This window comes from Sorex araneus, chromosome 2 (assembly GCF_027595985.1).
Source record: "Sorex araneus isolate mSorAra2 chromosome 2, mSorAra2.pri, whole genome shotgun sequence".
Taxonomy (NCBI): Eukaryota; Metazoa; Chordata; class Mammalia; order Eulipotyphla; family Soricidae; genus Sorex; species Sorex araneus.
This window is the reverse complement of record NC_073303.1, coordinates 50,304,665-50,322,880: the sequence shown is the minus strand read 5'-3', so window position 1 is coordinate 50,322,880 and position 18,216 is coordinate 50,304,665. Positions and strand designations below refer to the sequence as shown.

The following is an 18,216-nucleotide window of genomic DNA, read 5'->3' as shown; positions in this document are numbered from 1 at the left end:
TGCACTCTGGATTCACACTTCCCATTCTTGCAGGGGTGGTGGTACCTTCCGGATGCCTCGTGTGCGGTTCCACACGAAGTCATACCAGTCGCGCAGAGAGCCCTCTTTCTGGTCCATGATCTGGGTGACCAGGTAGTCCATGGTCCTGCTGAGTACTGCTGAGGGCCGTAGCTCGTGTGGCAGCGGCTCCTCCTGGTCAGCCGAGGAACGGCTGTACTCCTTTATAGCTGCCGCATGGTCTACCTGGGGACAGCAAGCAGGGACAAAGAGCCAGGTGGCAAGAGTGCAGGCTGCCTCAAAACAGGGGATTCATCATACTTCACACAGCACACTGATGCAGGAGACGACCCAAAGAGGCTGCTTCTGCCTGCAGACAGCAACCTAAGCTCAAAGACAGAACTCTACTGCTAGCAAATGCTCGCTGGAGTGAAGATGAATGAAGTGAGTACATCAGGAAGCACAGGAGACAGGGCAGGAGGCAGCTCGATGGACAGGAGTGCATGCCGGCACTCACCAAGCTCTGAGTTTGACCCCAGTACCACATCCCACCCATCAATGTCAGAACAGCCTCATGATATAGCCCCACCTTATCACAAACCAGTTTGAGAGCTGAGCCATCACACAAAGTCGAGCTGCTAGGAACACCAGCTCCCCATGCTCAGGTCAGCCAGGTGCAAGGCAAAGGCCCTACCCTCCATTCAAACTCTTCAGTCCCCATGACAGGGGGTTTTGTTTGATTGGGGTGGGGTGGGGGGAGGGTTAGAGACCAGATCTAGGAGTGCTCAGGGCTTTTGTTCCATGCTCAGAGATCACTCCTGGCAGACTCTGAGGACCGTCAGGATCATGGGGATAGAATCTGGGTGGGCTTGTGCAGGACAAAAACCTTATCCACTGTATTCTCTCTCTCCAGAGCATAAACCCAATGTACAAAACATAAACACAGAAAGGTTGAGATTAAAATGTAGAAGAGGGGCTGGAGAGATAGCACAGTGGGTAGGGCGTTTGCCTTGCACGCGGCCGACCCGGGTTCGAATCCCAGCATCCCATATGGTTCCCTGAGCACGGCCAGGGGTAATTCCTGAGTGCAGAGCCAGGAGTAACCCCTGTGCATCGCCAGGTGTGACCCAAAAAGCAAAAAAAAAAAATAAAATAAAATAAAATAAAAAAATAAATAAAATGTAGAAGAAAAAAAAGACAAAGCATTTCGGTACTACCAAATAAACCTTCACACACATTTCTCAGAGTATCAAGAAACCTAGTCGCGGGGCCGGAGCGATAGCACAGTGGGTAGGGCGTTTGCCTTGCATGCGGCCGACCCAGGTTCGATCCCCGGCATCCCATATGGTCCCCCAAGCACTGCCAGGAGTAATTCCTGAGTGCAGAGCCAGGAGTAACCCCTGAGCATCGCTGGGTGTGACCCAAAAAGCAAAAAAAAAAAAAAAAAAGAAACCTAGTCGCAGACACAGAACAGCTCAGCCCACAGCTCGCAGCACAAGCCACTTTCATGTGACCTTGGAAAAGGCAGAGCCACAAGGCCAGAGCCAGAGCACAGGAGTGGGGGCTGGGGGTTTGCACACACAGCCTACCCGGGTTCAATCCCTGGTACCCCATATGGTCCTCCAAGGACCACCAGGAGAAATTTCTGAGTGCGGAGCCAGCAATAGTGCTGGGGCATTGCCAGATATAGGTCCTCACCACACATACACAAAAAGGTTGGGGAGTGGGTAGAGCCCAAGGACATTCAGAAATGGCAGCGCTAGCCCCCTGCAGCCCAGCTTCACCCCAGGGCAAACATGGGCACATTAGGCCTCACCTGGTCAGTACCCGGGACCAGTTCAAAGATGCTTAGCTGGCTCCGTGTCTCCCGCATGTAACGTTCCTTCTCAGGACACATGTCCGGGCACGTCCCCACCACAGTCCTTGCTTTGTCCAGGTCAGTTCTCTTCACCCGAGCTTCTCACCCCAGCAGTCACCAAACCCCATCATGATGAAGAGACACAAAAACAAACACCAAACATGGGTTAGAAAAAAAAAAACGTAGCACCTGAAGAGGCAGGCCTTAGAGACCAGCGTTATCACCAGCAAATGCTGGAGCCCAGGAAGCCAGACCTACATCCCAGGGCCTTTCCCACTCACAGCGTGAGCCCTCACAGGGTTACTGTGACCCATCTACACCAGCACTCCACACACTGACATGATGAGAGTGTTTGGGTCCTGTGGGAAGAAGTCCCTATCATTAACCATAAAATGAAACGGCAAAAGCATCTGGCTGTACTGTGCTATTTTCGGGGCTGGGACATTCCCAGTGATTGGTGCTCAAGAGATACTCAGAGCCAAGGGTTGAACCTGGGGCCTCACATGTACAAGGCAGGTGCTCTACCACTGAGCCACAGTGAAGATTTCCCCTCCCTCGCAGGATCTTTTTTGTAAAACTTATGTAAATTTAAAACTCAAAATATACATTTCGGTCTCAGAAACTCTAATTGCAGTGGTTTTCTTCAAAATATGAACATCATGTCACTGACAACATATATACCAAGGAGGCATGGTGATCATCCCAACTTTTCACAACATTTGCTTTTGTTTTGTTTAGGGGCCACACTCTGTAGTGCTCAGGAACTCCTGCTTAAAAGGGTCAGAGGGCCATACTGGTATGAAGGATTAAACCAGGTTCATCATGTACAAGGCCAGTGCCTGAGCCCCAGTGCAGGAATTTCTCACAAACTGGCTCCCCATGTCTGCTGCTGTGCAGTCTGTGTGCTCAGAACGATACCTACATCCAGCCTAGAGGACACACATGTCTGCACTGAACTTAGGCTTATGATTTAGACAGGAGTCATGTGCTACTGAGAAAGAGACAAACAGCAGGGAAAGGTAGCAGGCTGACCAACATATGTCCACACACCTCTGTATGGCCTTCAGACTTCATCCATTTAGACCTGCCCAGCAGCTACAGGTTTACACAGCCCAGGAGGATGTGCTATAACAAACCTTCCCAGTCCTACCTCAGAGCAGACTGGAACTTCCCAGCAAGGACAGAAACCATGGCCCCTGGTTCTCTGTGATTGGGGGGACCACCTGCTCCTATGTGGTTGGGGGGACACCCTACTCCTATGTGGTTGGGGGGATGAACGTCCTGCTCCTCTGTGGTTCGGGGGATGGACTCCCTGCTCCTCTGTGGTTGCAGGGATGGACTCCCTGCTCCTCTGTGGGTGGGGGGACCTCTACTTCTCTGTGGTCGGAAGGACCCCCTGCTCCTCCGAAGTGCAGGTACTGCCACTCATCACAGCCTCAGCTCTGCAGGCAGCCTGAGGGCACCTGAAGATATAGTTGTACTTCAGGTGTCTCTTGTTTTGCTGATATAGGCAAAGAAGTCTGTGAACATTAACTAAATGTCAATCTCAGACCATACCTTTTATTTTTGTGGTGCCAGAGATTGAACCTAGGCCTCACACAAGAAAAGTAAGTAGACTGCCTTTGAGACATGTCCCCAAATTTCAGAACAACTTTTAGGAACCAGCAAAAGGGTTCAAAGGGTTGCATATGAGAGTCTTGAGTGTGACCTGAGCCTTATCCCCTGTGCACTGCTGGGAGTGAGGTACTCAGCCAAGGTGAACCAAGCAAATGCCAGGTGTGGTGTGACCTAAAGCAAAAGAATAAAGAATGATTTCTAGATATTATCAGAAGTATATGCTAATAAACAACAAAAATTTTCTGGCTGAAGCTGTTAGAAAAGATGAAGTCGGGCTGGAGTGATAGTACAGTGAGTAAGGCATTTGCCTTGCATGCAGCCAACCCGAGTTCAATCCCTGGCATCCCATATAGTCAATTTCTGAGTGCAGAGCCAGGAATAACTCCTGAGCATCACTATGTGACCCAGAAAGAAAAAAAAAAAAATGAAGTCATGAAATTTGCTTATAAGTGGATGGAGATGGAGAGTATCATGCAAAGTGAAATGAGTCAGAAGGAGAGGGACAGAGAATGACTGCACTCATTTGTGGAATATAAAATAAGAATATGAGATGAACGCCCAAGGATAAGAGAGACAAGGGCCCAGAGGATCACTCCACAGTTTGGAAGCCTGCCTCATGTGCTGGGGGAAAAGGCAATTAGGATGAAGAAGGAGTCCCTAAATCAGATGGTTGGAGGAATCGCTCAAGATGGGAGATGTGTGCTAAAAGTAGAGTAAGGACCAAACATGATGGCCTCTCAGTATCTGTATTGCGAAACATGATGGCCAAAGTAGAGAGAGAGAAAGAAGAAAGGTGCCTGCCACAGAGGCAGGGGGTGAGTTGGGGTGAGGGTGGGGGGAGGGATACTGGGGACATTAGTGGTGGAAATGTACACTGGTGGAAAGATGAATGTTTGATCACTGTATAATTGAAACTTAAAATTTTGTAACTGTACCTCATGGTGGTCCAATTAAAAAAAAATTTTTTTGGCTGAGAGAAATCACCACAAAGAGAACTGAAAACAATTATCCCCACAATTGGGGAAATCTGATTGATGTTACTGGGGAAAGGCTGGTTTTCCTGACCCAGAAAGTGCTGTTAAAATTTGTGTAAATACAGCGCAGGGTCCACGGCTTTCTGAGTGCAAAATGGAGACGCCGAGCCAGCTGAAACAGGACGCGCGCGGGAGACCCCAGGGGGGCGGGGGCGGTGACCCCCGCCCACCGCAGATAGATACTTAAACCCACCTCCCCCACGTGTGCGTTTCTTTTGGCCCTGCTGCGGATCGAGCATGATGGAAGAGCCCAAAAGAGCGCCCTTGGATTCCAAGCAGCCCACTGAACTAATTCCGGCACGGGATCGGAGACCCCACGGCGGGCCGCGACAGTGGAAACCGGGCATTCCCCAATTCTTTTAACCTCTCTCTCAACCCCTTCCTCCCGAGCACAGCGCAGGGTCCACGGCTTTCTGAGTGCAAAATGGAGACGTCGAGCCTCTCTCTAGTCGAGCCTCTCTCTAGGTTTCTCCATCTTATGAGCACCATAAAAGGGTAAAAGTTTGTAGTGATGTTATTTCTGGTTGTACTTTCCCTGGACTTTATACAGAAACCCAAAACCAAGCGGCCGCGCAACCTAATGTCATCTTAGCATGTAATGGTTCCTTTTTAATGGGACGGACTTTTGTGGGAGATCCTAACAAGAATAGTAAGTCTTTTGCTGACATATTGAAGGCAATCAAAGTGGTAGCCATCTCTCTAGACTGAACTAAGCTATATCCCCACGCCGGCTGAGAAGAAATATCCTTCTTTCTCGGGAAGAAATGCGGCGTGGCGTCAACCCTAATGTGATGTCCATTAAGTAAACAGACCTGGTGGTGTGGGAATGGGATATAAGGGGAAAAATTATGTACATGGAACAGCGGGACGCTGGTGGAATCTCGAGCCGGAGACGATACCAGCGTAAGACCTTTGGTTCCAGAAACTGCTTGCAGACACTCTACTAGACTATCAACTAAGCCAGAGCCCCACGCCGGCTGATCACGGGAAATAACCATCCTTTTCGGTTTTTTTCCCTTTGTCAGACAGCGTGGCGATTACAAAACAGGTGTGAACTCGGTGACGCGGGGCAAAGGGGAAAAAGAAAAGTTATGTAACAAACAGCGGGACTTAATATCTCTATATTCTTAGCAATGGAGAACTATCAAATGCTTCCTTGGCAATAGGACTGTCTTTTTCTTTTTGGGGGTAAACCCCAGCAACGGTAGTGAGTTGTGTGTTGAAACATGGAATGTAATCGAGATAAAGCGTAAACGAAGTGAAACTTATCACTTACAAGGGTGGGGACTGGGGAGGTGGGAGGGGGCGGCAGGTATACTAGGGGGGTTGGTGATGGAATATGGGCACTGGTGAAGGGAAGGGTGTTTGAGTATTGTATAACTGACATAATCCTGAGAACTATGTAACCCTCCACATGGTGATTCAATAAAATTTAAAAAAAAAAAATTTGTGTAAATAGGGGCAGGAGCAATAGCACAGCAGGTAGGGTGTTCATCTTACACGCGGATGACCTGTGTTCGATTCCCAGCATCCCATATGGTCCCCTGAGCACCATCAGGGGTGATTCCTGAGTGCAGATCGAGGAGTAACCCCTGTGCATCACCAGGTATGACCCAAAAAGAAAAAAAAAATTTGTGTAAATAAAAAAGTGCCCGTGGAGAAATGGAAAATCACAAAGGGAACAATGAAGAATAGGCTCTTAATCAAGTGGCAAAAATGCTCACCCTGTCATCCAAGTACAAATGACACCAGAGATGACACTTGTCACCCAGAGACAACACCCATTACACAAGTATCATGCCTGTCACCCAGAGATGACACCCATCACCCAGATATGACACTTGTCACACAGATATTATAACTGTCAGTTAGAAATGACCTGTCACCCAGAGACAACAACTGTTACACAGATATAACACCGTAACCCAGAGACAACATCCATCACACAGATAATACCCATCACACAGGCATGATACCATCAGTTACAGATGACACCTATCACAGAGACATCATCACACAGAGACAACAACCACCACAGAAATTACACCATCACAGTTAAACACGACACCAGTCACAGACAAGACACAGGCAACAATGTCACAGTTAGGAATGATACCTGTCACACAGAGAACACCCATCACAGAGATGACACACAGTTGATACTGTTACACTATTTAGAAATGACACCTGTCACATAGACAATACCTATCACGTAGAGATAACACCTGTCCTACAGAGAAAATGTCAGAGATGACACTGACCACAAAGTAAGAAAAGATAGCAGTCACAGAGGCAACAACTGTCATATAGATGACACCATCAGTTAGAGATGATGCTGGTCACACAGACAATACCATCACAATTAGAGATGACACCCATCAGAGGTGACACCTCCAAGCTTACCTTGACGCATGACCTTGTCCCTCTGGTCCAGCAGGCGGTATCTGTCCTCAGATGTCTCCGCCACGGTGCCTATCAGGGTGCTGAGGGACGATGCACATGACCCAAGACCTTCTGAGACCTCAGAGACTGAGTCAAAAGGGTCTCCCTCGAGCTTAAGGAGACTTGGCTTCTTCACTGGAGAGCTAAAAAGACAGTGGCAACACCTAAAGACCTTGCACCCATCCTAGTCTTGTCATTCCTGCCTCTGCACACATTCATTACCCTGCACAGCTCCCTGCCCTGTCTGAGGGAAGTCTCACCCTTTATAGCTCCCTGCCCTGCATGGTCTGAGGAGAGTCTCACCCTGCATAGCTCACTGCCCTACAAGTGATGCAGTAGTTTGAGTCTTTTGCCTCTAGTGCAGAGAGTGGAGGTGAACCTCACATCCATATGCCTGATATCCTGGAAAGTTACCCACTTCTCAGAAAGACACAGACCCGCCTAGGCTGCTTGAGTGAGCTGAAAGCCCAGAGCACAGCGGGTAGGGCATTTGCCTTGCACGCGGTGGACCCGGGTTCCATTCCCAGCATCCCATATGGTCCCCTGAGCACCACCAGGGGTAATTCCTGAGTGCAGAGCCAGGAGTGACCACTGTGCATCGCTGGGTATGACCCAAAAAGCAAAGAAAAAAAAAAAAGACCCAGAGCTCTTGAGATGTCACTCTGCATGCTGGCTCCTAGTAGCCTCTCCCCACCATGTCTCCACCACCCCCCACCCCAGGAGGCCACATCTCCCCCAGCTCCCACCCAGGCAGGGCTCATCTGTCATGAAGCCAACAAGCCCACAATCACCAGGAGGGGCCTCACCTCTTGCTCAGGAGGCCACCCCCTGCAGCCCGAGCCACAGGCTTGCCCAGAGGGGAGAGTTGGAAAGACGACTCCTCAGAGCTGGGGCCAACATCTCCCTCACTCAGCTTCTTCTCCTTAAGGCAAAAGGATTTCTTGTTGGGACCTGGGACAGAGGCAGAACAGTCTCTTGATATTGGATTTCCGCCACTTTTTTCTTTGAAACAACTGTAACCACATAACTTTCAGCCCAGGAAATAGCTGAGGGTCCTCTGGTGAGCCTCAGCACCACCACCCCAGGGAAGGCCTTGAAGCCAAAGGGCCTGCACACACCATAAAGAGGGAAAAGTTGATGGGAAACTCACTTATCTTCTTCTTGTGCCAAAAGATAGCTATGTCCTCGTGTAGGCCTTTCCCCTTCTTCCTGGCAAGAGCAGCTGATGCCTGATAAGCAACCACACACATAGCTTCCATCAGGAGATGCACAGCAGGGTTCATACCACAAGGGTCAGACCACACTGTCTCATGCCATGGCAGCCCTAGACTCATCTCCTTCCCTGGACTCACAAAAAAAGGTTATGCTTTTCTCTTCTCTTTTGGGGAGTTTTGGGCCACACCCGGTGGTGCTCCGGGCTTACTCCTGGCTCTATGCTCAGGGATTACTCCTGGCAGAGACAGGGAACCATTTGGGGTGCCTAGGATGAAGCTGCATACAAAGCAAATGCCTTTCTCTCTATACTATCACTTACAGTTCGTGCTTTTCTTTGCAGTGCCAGAATCAGAGACTTAATGCTCTTTTCCTTTTATAAATGAATTTTCTTCTAGTCAAGAGGGTGAGGAAGGGGCATCGTGCAGTGCTCAAGGGACCCTGGGGTCACTCCTGGCAATACTCAGCAGTCAGGCCAGAAAATCCAGTGGAGCTGGGGGGCACCAGGGATACACCCAAAAGTGTTATATGGGAAAGAGCAGTGCCAGGACATGACTGAGGCCTAAAGCACATGCATATGCACTTGCTCTGAGCTTCCTCCCAGGTCCCAGAACAGCATGGCATAGGAAGAGATGGTTCTCCCACCTGAACACATTCAGCAAATGGAAGATCGCCATGTCATGCCTGAAAACAAAAGGAACCTGCAGAATTCTATGCAAGGGACACACCTGACTCAAAGGACAGAGAAAACCAAGGACATGCTACCACGTCAGTGAATCTGCAAAATGTCTTGGAAATCGCTAGCACTGCAGCTAGGGAAGTGTAATTTCTACTTTACAGGACTCTTGCTCTCCCTTCCACTCTTATTTTCCAAGTAAAGCTACTTTGCTTTGAAGTATACACATAGTTGGAAAGAGCTCAGAGGACTGGAATGTATGTTTTGTATACAGGAGCCCAAAGTCTTATCTCTGGCACCATACTGTCCAGCACTGTTGGGTGTGGCCCAAAAACAAAAAACAAACAAAAACTACTATGTAACTATGCTAACTAAACTATAACATAAAGGAATTTTTTATTTTTTTAAGTATAAAAACAGTTTTCTGAGGCTTGGAGAGAGAGAGAGTATAGCTAGTAAAGTGCTTGCCTTACATATGGCAGACCCAGGTTCAGTCCCTGGTAGCCATATGGTCCCCGAGCACCACTAGGAGTAATTACTGAGAGCAGAGCAAGGAGCAAGTCCTGAGCATCACCCAGTGTGGCCCAAAAACTCAAATGTTTTCTACTTGTCACTGTCACCCCGTTGCTCATCGATTTGCTCGAGCGGGCACCAGTAATGTCTCCATTTTGAGACTTGTTACTGTTTCTGACATACTGAATATGCCACGGGTAGCTTGCCAGGCTCTGCCGTGCAGGCGAGATACTCTTGGAAGCTTGCCAGGCTCTCCAAGAGGGGCGAAGGAATCAAACTTGGGTCGGCCGCATGCAAGGCAAACGCCCTACCGCTGTGCTATTGCTCCAATCATTCTACTTATAGCTCTGCTAAGGGCTGAAGGGATAGTACAGCAGATAACGTGTTTGCCTTGCATGCAACCAACCCAGGTTCAATTGTGGAACGCCATACAGGATCCCCAAAACACAAAAGTAATCCCAAAGCACAAAGCCAGCCATAAAACCTGAATACCACCAGATGTGGTCCAAAAACAGAAACAAACACACACACACCCCAAGTAAATAAAGCTAAATAATGCAAACAGTTCACCTACACATATATCCTACAACCAACATGTCTTGCACATGTGTGTCTCGTACATGTGTGCTTATATACATACTTCGGCTCAAGGTAGAAATCAAAACACCTACAGTAGGGAGTCTCTGGCCAAGGGGATTACTCAGGGATTTTACTGTTTGCACTGTCTGAATGTTTGTATGACCAAATACAGCAAAATCTAAAAAACAAAAGGGATTAGAAACAGGGCCAGAGAGACAATACAGGATTAAGGCATTTGGGGCCAGAGCCAAATGGAACAGTAGTTAGGGCGGTTGCCTTGCATGAGGCCAACCTGGGTTCCATCTTTCCCAGGTTCAATCCCTGGCATCCCATATAGTACTCCCGAGCACCGCCAAGAGTAATTCCTGAGTGCAGAGCCAGTGGTTACTCAACCACTGAACAATGCCAAATATGGCCCACAAAGCCAACCCCCCCTCCAAAAAAAGGCCAACCCCTCACAAATAAATGAAAATAGTGACAGTTGGCTGACTTTTGGTGGGGCAGCATGATCCAAGTGCTGCTTAGAGGGCCTAGGGGTCTCTCCTGGCAATTCTCAGCCTACAGGGCAGGTAGTTCAGTACATAGTCCAAGAAGGCAATGCTGAATAAACCCAGTGGAGCTGGGAACAGCCAGGTCACCCAGGAGTGCTCAGAGGCCTCTAGGGCTGCATCCGGTGATACTTAGGAGACCATGTGGTGCCAACATGAACTAGGGCCACCAGAATACCAGGCATGCACCCTGCCATCTCTCCTGCTCCCTCAAACTACTTTTTTTCCCAGGAATACTCACATGATCAAAAAAATACACCACTGCAAGCTTTTTGCTGCGTCTAGTATAGATGCGCTGTACTTTTGCAATTTTGCCAAAGTGGTTCTCCAGGATGGTTCGGTCATTGAGATAGTCGGGGATGTTCTTGCACTGGATCGCTGTGATTTCAGCAGGAGAGAAGCCCCCTAGACTATCTGTGCTCTCGCTCCTTTTACTCTGACGCCTAGAGGTTCTGAGAGAATCTATGGAGTCAGCAGATGGGCACAGAAAAGCATTAGCTAGTACATTTTCAATTTCAAAGAGGCACCAACATTGTAAAAACAAAGGATAGTTTCATGGGTGTCAGTAAAACTTACTCTAACACTTTGGTGTTGTCAAGATGTCTAATGCTGAATTTTAAAAAAAATCAAGATAGATCCCAGCAGATAGCACAGGAGTAAGGCACTTGCCTTGCACACAATGGACCTAGGATCCCTTATGGTTCCCAAGCCCCACCAGGTGTGATCCCTGAGCAAAGAGTCAGAATTAAGCCCAAAAATGGGAGGGAGGGAGGGAGGGAGGGAGGGAGGGAGTGAAGGAGGGAGGGAGGGATGGGATATTAAAAATCAAATAATTTGATTTTTGAGAATTTCCCAGGGAAACTTTCAGAGAATCTGCCAGCAGGACTGCCTTTAGGTTGTGTATTTTCAAAGCTCACCTTCTTTTTTATCTCGGCTTTCAGTCTCTTCTTCTTTATTCACCCCTGGGTGCCGGGCAGGTGTCAGGACAGGCTGAATCCCTGCTGGAATGGTCACCAGGTCACTATCCCCAGACTCGGCACATCCACCTTCCTTCTTGGACTCCTTGCTGCCTAGACGACCCACTTCTTTGTTGCTCTTGAAGACGTCCTGTATGGTCCTACCAAACAGAGAACCTCCCCGAGGCCGATTCAGTCGAACAGGCCGCTTATCTGGAGGGTGGTCGCCCCGGGACAGAGGGTCCAGCTCCTCCATGGTGTCATGGCCACGTCTCCGTGGGGAGCGATCCTGCTCCTCCTTCCTTTTCAACCCTTTCATGAGGCCAGGGAGGGCCTCTATTTGCGAACCTGCTTCTTCACACCCTGGCCTGACACCAGTTTTATTTATTGGAAAGGGGTCTCCCAAAGAGCCCGAAGATGACACAGGGAAGGCAGCAAAATTACTATTAGAACCCCCAAAGAGCGACTTGGGGCCTCTCTTCTCTTCTTCCACATTCAGGTTTGACAAAGCAGGGGTAAAGGCAGATGTTGAATTATTACTGTTAACTGGTTTTGAAAAGCTAAAATTGGAATTGCTAGTTGAACCACTTGTCACGTGGGCAAAAGAAAATGGGGTCGTTCCCCCAGATCCACTACTAATCGGGTGGGGAAATGTAAAAAATCCAGAAGTCACTTGGCTCTGAGTTTTCTCTGCTTCAGACTCGGCTCCCAATATTGGCCTAAACACTGAATTTTCCTGAGGCTTAAAGATAAACTCTGTTTTCCCAAAACCAGAGCTTGCAATTTCTCCAGTCTCTGATCCAAAAGTAGGTGGGCTCGGGAAAGCACCAACAGCAGGTGATTTGAAACTAAATCCTGGGTTTCCAGACACAGATGAACTTGAAGGTGCAGAGGCAGCTACAAAGGATGTAGTGTGTTCAGGTCCAGAGAAGAGTCCAACGTTTGAAGTTTGGGGGAATGCTAATGTTTGAGTTGAAGAGGAACTACTTCCTCCAGGAGCGGCTGAAAAGCTGGAACCCTGTGAGAATCCTGAGCTCTTCCCAGGTAATGTACTGGTTTGTCCAAACAGAGAAGGCTGGCCAAATCGAAACTGTGGCTTAGGCTGAAATGTCCCCATGGCAGTACTAGAAGATGTTGGGAAGACAGTGGGTGGCTGCCCACTGAAGGGATTATTCGGGTTCATGTTTTAATCTAATGAAAAAAGGCTATAAATTGATCATCCGTAAAATTGATTCTCTTCTTTAAACAGTCGTTCGAACTTTGGAGTTCATCTTCAGAATAAGTCAAAGACAAAAATTCAGATAAGCACAGCTATGTCCTGCTGGAAGGCTAAGAAAAGCAATGAGTTTCAATCAATCACTTCCACATGCAGAAGAAAGGCACACGACCCTCGGGGCTCCCGGGGGCTCCTCGGGACACCTCGGGACTCCTCAGGGCTCTCCGGAACTCCTCGGGGCTCCCCGGAACTCCTCGGGACTCCTCGGGCTCCTCAGGGCTCCTCAGAACTCCTCAGGACTCCGTAGGGCTCCTCGGGGCTCCGCGGGTTTCCTTGGGGCTTCTCAGGGCTCCTCGGGACTCAGCGGGGCTCCCCGGAACTCCTCGGGGCTCCCCGGAACTCCTCGGGGGTCCTCGGGACTCCTCGGGTTTCCCTGGGGCTCCTCAGGGCTCCTCGGGACTCCGCGGGGCTCCCCGGGGCTACAGGCCGGAGAGGGCGTGGGCGCTGGCCAGCCCCGAACCGCTCCGGGGCCTCCCGCCGCCCCCAGTCTGCCGGACCCGCTAGCCCCGCCGCCTGCCCGCCCGCCGCGCTCACCGGCCGCTACGGGGCCGTCGCTGGCATAGCCCCCGCCGCTCTGAGACGCGTCGTTCTCGGCCGCCGCCGCCGCACAGCAGGTTCCGCGCAGCCCGGGCGGGACACGTGACGGACCGACTTCCGGTCCGCTCCACGGTGCGTTCCCCGGGCCCCGTGCCCACCGCGCCCACGTTCCGGCTCTGCTCCCGCCCCGGCGGCGGTGTGCATAGGTGCGTTCCCGGGAGGACCCGCGTCTCCGACCGAAATGGGACGTCGACGCCCCGGGAACTAGCCCTGTGGCCTGGCAGAAGCCCGAGTCCCCGCCCCGCGCACTCTCCGGGGCACTACCTACACTCAACCCACCCACACCACTCCGGCCCCTCCTCCCCACCCACCCCACACCCTGCTGCTTGCCCCCCTCCCCTCACCCCACACACCTCCTGCCCGCCCCCTCCCCTCACCCAACTCCTCCTGCCTGCGTCCCTCTCCCCACCTCACACCCCTCCTGCCTATCCCTCTCTCCGCTCACCCCACACCCTTCCTACCCAACCCCCTCCCAGCTCAGCACCTACCCCTCAGCACCCTCTCCCAATCCCTTTCCCTCTCCCCCTACAACCTCTTATCACCGATTCGGGTGCCTGACTGGACTTGATTTCATTTACTCTATGGTTAACATAGATTTTCTTTATTTCCCAAATAAAGTGAGGGGGAGGAGTGGGGGGGGGTCTGGGGGGGGTTGTTTTGTTTTTGGACCACACCCAGAAGGGCTTAGGGCTGACTTCTGACTCTGCACTCAGGAATCATTCCTGGTGGGCTGGAGGAAACCTATGGGATGCCAGGGATCAATCCCCGTCTGCCTCGTGTATGGCATGCACCCTACCCACTGTACTGTGGCTCCAGCCCCCCAAATAAAGTGGTTTTATGTATGCTTGTGTTCTAACGGGTTTATGATGTTCTGCAGGTACTGAGTGGTCCTCTCTGGTGTTCGAGGCCAGGTTTTAGCAGCTGTTTGCCCCAAGATGAGTTTGGTGTTGAGAAATCTGCAGCGAGCAGTTTGGCTCAGGAGAGCGCCTCTTCGCAGGAGAATGGAGATGGTGAGGCAAATTTTAGGGGTGCAGAAATTCGACGTGGCCATCATCTGTGTCGACAACAAAGAGATCCAGCACATTAATAGAATCTACAGAAAGAAAGACGTCCCCACTGATGTGCTTTCTTTTCCATATCATGAGGTACCAGAATCTTCTTCTTACTTAGTCTACCTAAATAAGTTATATTGCAGACATAATTTTTAGGTTTTATTATGAAAGTCTTCATATGTGCACAAAACTCAAGCATTTGTGCCAGAGAGATAGTATAGGGGTAAGGCACTTACCTTGACTGCAACAGACCCAGCACCTTATAAGGTTTCCAGAGCTCTGCTAGGAGTGATGTGCCCTGCAGGTTCAGGAGTAAGCCCTGAGCATAGCATGGTATGGCCAGAAACAAACAGAACAATGTGCAGTTGATCAACCCCTTTGTTCTATGCCCATTTGAGGAAGAAAGGTCACCAAACCCCACCCCCATAAGTGAATTATGAAAGAAAGGAAGACAAGAAGCTTCTGAAAGTTTAGCTGGCACTAATCATGCATATATATGTACTGGAATTCACCTTTTTCCCCTTGGATCACATCCCATGGTGTTGAGGGCTCACTCCTGGCTCTGAGCTCAGGAATCACTTCTGGAAAGTTTAGGGTACCATATGGGGTACCAAGGATCAAACTCTGGTCAACCACATGCAAGTAAGCGCCTTCCCCACTGTTCTATAGCTCCAGCCCCATGGACAGAAAATCTTAATGATGTTGAAAATAACAAGCTTTGGGCAGGCATTTTCAATAGGAATGTGATAGCTGACCTACTGTTAATTATTCAAAGTTTCAGACTTTACTAGTTGCAGTGTAAGTTGTCACTCTTTTGGAAAGCAATTTCTCCATATACTTCAGTAATTTTTAAAATATATGTTGTGGGGCAAAAGAGATAGGATTCTGGGCAAGATGTTTGCCTTGTATGTGAACAGCTTGGGTTCGGTCTCCAGCACCCCATACGTCCCCCAAGTCTACCAGGAGTGATCCCTGAGTGCTGAGCCAGAAATAAACCCTGAGCATCACTGGGTGTGGAACAGAAAATAAAAAATAAGATAAATGTTCTGGGCTGAGGTGATGCGTCAAAGAGCTAATGTACAGGCTTCACATACAGGAAGCCCAGGGCCTACCCCTGGCACTGCACTATGCAGTTCCCTGGTCACTTCTGGATGTGGTCCAAAACCAAACAAAAAGTGACCAGAGGTCAGACATAGTCAGGGGTTAAGGCTCTTTCATTGCATGTAGCTGACCCCTGTTCAGCTCAGTCCCTGTCACAACATGGTCCCTCAAGCACAGCAGAAGAGGTGTAAGCCCTGAGTGGCACTGGGTGTGGCCTGAAACAAGCAAACACACCATAAAATCTATGTTCTCTATAATCTGCCAGAGTCACACCTGAGGAAAGCAAAGAAGCTGGAGTAGGAAAGGCACGATCGAAGATGCTTTGAAGTGTCCCTTATTTGTTCTAAAGGAACTAAGAAGTTTCCCCCTATGTGTCCAGCCTGAGGGGACTGACTGAGTATGACGTGCTTTCCTGGTCAGACTGGCTGCATGGAGACAGGGCCCTGCTTGTTAGGGACAGTCAGGTCAGAAGTAGTAGCTTAACTGGAGGATGTTTGTATGAAAGGGCCCTGGAAAGGACGAGAGAGCGCTGAGCACTGGGCAGGGTGAAGCATCTTGTCTCACTTCCCCTTTGTCATGCTGGGGCCGGATTTGAGACTACATTCCCTGGAATCAGAGAGTGAGAGGATCAGCGTAAGGGAGGCTTTGAGTCCAGTCACTGGTGGCTGTACAGAGGGCAGGGAACCCGTGGCTGTGCCTCCTGACATCACCTCTCCAAACGTGGCTTTGTTTGCAGAATCTGAAAGCAGGGGAAATTCCCCTGCCTGACTTCCCAGCTGACTACGACCTGGGGGACATTTTCCTGGGCGTGGAGTACATCTCCCAGCAGTGCAGAGGTGCTGAGGATTTCTACGATGTCCTCACCGTAAGTGGGGGTGTGGAAACAGGTCCTAGCTAGTGAGATGATGCCCAAGAAAGCGCTCCTGGGGGATATGCTCCCTCATCTTTCCCCAGAGCAAGCCCTGGTGTGCGTCCACAGTCCACAGACCCGTGATTGAACTGCATTCAAGCTGCAGTGGTACATGGGCAAGCTGGCTGCGTGCCCACCATGTCCTCAGCCCTGTAGCTTCTCCCAGAGTACACATGGATGGCAGAGCCAACGTCCATCTGCAACGTGACCTGCCCCAGCCCTGCCTCTACCCTGCATTAGTAAAGGCAGGGTCTTTCAGAGAATCCCCATCCTCTCTTATGTTTGTGGGCTGGGAGTGTCCTTCTACCTGACCTGAACCCCAATCCCCTCTCACCTCTGGCACCGTGGATGGGGCTCTTTGTGCCCAGTAGGTCTGGAGTGTCTGAGACCCAGGATGGCAGGTGCTCCAGCGGTACACACAGGACAGTCTGCAGCACTGGGAAGTGACTGTCTGTCCCACCACTTTTCCCTCTGCTGTAACAGGTTACCGCCACCCATGGACTGTGTCACCTGCTAGGCTTCACACACAGCACAGAGGCTGAGTGGCAGAAGGTAGGAGTCGCCCCAGAACCAAGATACCCAGTCTGCCTTTCACAACACATGTGAAAAACAAGATTTGGGAGGGGCAGGAGTGACAGTACAGTGGGCAGGGTACTTGCTTTGCCTGATCTCCACATAGGGTCTCCTGAGCCTCCAGAAGTGACTCTAGAGCACAGAGTCAGGAACACAGCCTGAGCACAGCTGGGTATGGCCCCAAACCAAAACACCTTTGGGGGCTGGAGTGGTAGCACAGTGGGTAGGGCATTTGCCTTGCACGCGGCCCACCCGGGTTCTAATCCCAGCATCCCATATGGTCCCCTGAGCACCACCAGGGATGATTCCTGAGTGCATGAGCCAGGAGTGACCCCTGTGCATCCCTGGGCGTGACCCAAAAAAAGCAAAAAAAAAAAAATTGGGCTCAGTCTATCTCTGTGGTGCCTCTCAGGTGTAGTGTCATCCCCCGACACGCTGGCCATTGGCCAGATCCCCTCCTGAGTGACTTCTGCCCTCTTCCTGGGTATCTTCCCCCATGCACATCTGTGTTGTGACCTGTCACCCCAGGTTGCCCTCAGGCCTTTCCCTGCTGTATCGCCAGCCCTCGTGCTCCCTGGCTGGGGAACAGAGGCAGGTGGTTCTGGCCAGCCCTGGGACACAGGCCCTAGGAGGGGAACCAGACTCAGCAAGTCACAGGTAAGGGCAGACTGAAAGCTGGGTCCTTCCTCAGACTGCTCCAGTCAGGCCTGTCCCTTTGCAGATGTTCCAGAAGGAGAAACAGGTCCTGGAGGAGCTGAGCCGGCACATGGGGACCCGGCTGCAGCCCCTGACCCGGGGCCTCTTCTGATGGGAGCTCACAGGTGCAGGCACGTGAGCACATGCTGGACTCTGGCACAATGAGACGAGAGATTGGCTGGGCTGGGCTCCCCCAAACCCTGCTCCGTTCTGCCTGTTGTCGCACAGGCCTGAACCTAGCTCCAGCTTCTGTTCTTAAACAGTGGACACTGGTCTCATGTCAAAATAAAGCTGCTCTGAGCACAACTTCCTCACCGACGGGAGAGGCGTTGCTGCACCTGGGCCCTGTCCAGCTGCTGGACAGCAGCGGACTCACCGCATGTCTGTTTGTGGCCACTATGACTAGACTCGACTGCTGTGCTGGCTGACCTGGGCACCAGCACCTGAACCCCAGCCTAGACACAGCAGTGAATGGTGCCTCCAGGGCCCATGGTGCAAGCAGGACACTGATGCCAGGAAACTCCCGTCCCACAAACATGGCCTGTCCCCTGCCTCCAAGAGAGTTGGCTGCTGTGGGTC

At 50.7% G+C, this 18,216-nt stretch overlaps 2 protein-coding genes across 4 annotated transcripts in view; one reads left to right on the top strand and one right to left on the bottom strand.

The window, feature by feature from the left end:
• The window catches only part of MCM3AP (minichromosome maintenance complex component 3 associated protein), a 47,419-nt gene extending 34,798 nt beyond the window's left edge, over positions 1 to 12,621 (bottom strand). Inside the window, exons 1-7 of the mRNA XM_004602468.2 lie at positions 11,394 to 12,621; positions 10,718 to 10,938; positions 8,099 to 8,177; positions 7,755 to 7,899; positions 6,910 to 7,091; positions 1,814 to 1,953; positions 46 to 243 (exon numbers count right to left, since the gene is read on the bottom strand). Coding sequence (XP_004602525.1) covers positions 46 to 243; positions 1,814 to 1,953; positions 6,910 to 7,091; positions 7,755 to 7,899; positions 8,099 to 8,177; positions 10,718 to 10,938; positions 11,394 to 12,615 — 2,187 coding nt within the window. The 5' untranslated portion in view covers positions 12,616 to 12,621. The remainder of the gene's footprint in view (positions 1 to 45; positions 244 to 1,813; positions 1,954 to 6,909; positions 7,092 to 7,754; positions 7,900 to 8,098; positions 8,178 to 10,717; positions 10,939 to 11,393) is intronic.
• A 41-nt stretch (positions 12,622 to 12,662) lies between these two features.
• YBEY (ybeY metalloendoribonuclease) lies at positions 12,663 to 17,974 on the top strand. Of its 3 annotated transcripts, none has more exons than XM_055126166.1 (5): positions 12,663 to 13,377; positions 14,183 to 14,450; positions 16,195 to 16,323; positions 16,852 to 16,920; positions 17,663 to 17,974. In XM_055126166.1, exons 2-5 carry the CDS (start codon positions 14,241 to 14,243, stop codon positions 17,747 to 17,749), a joined length of 495 nt encoding a protein of 164 aa, XP_054982141.1. In that variant the 5' UTR covers positions 12,663 to 13,377; positions 14,183 to 14,240; the 3' UTR covers positions 17,750 to 17,974. The 3 variants fall into 3 exon arrangements, with proteins under 3 accessions (XP_054982141.1, XP_004602366.1, XP_054982140.1); XM_004602309.2 differs by having other exon boundaries at positions 12,760 to 13,451; XM_055126165.1 differs by lacking the exon at positions 12,663 to 13,377 and adding an exon at positions 13,677 to 13,889.
• Positions 17,975 to 18,216: the final 242 nt, after the last annotated feature.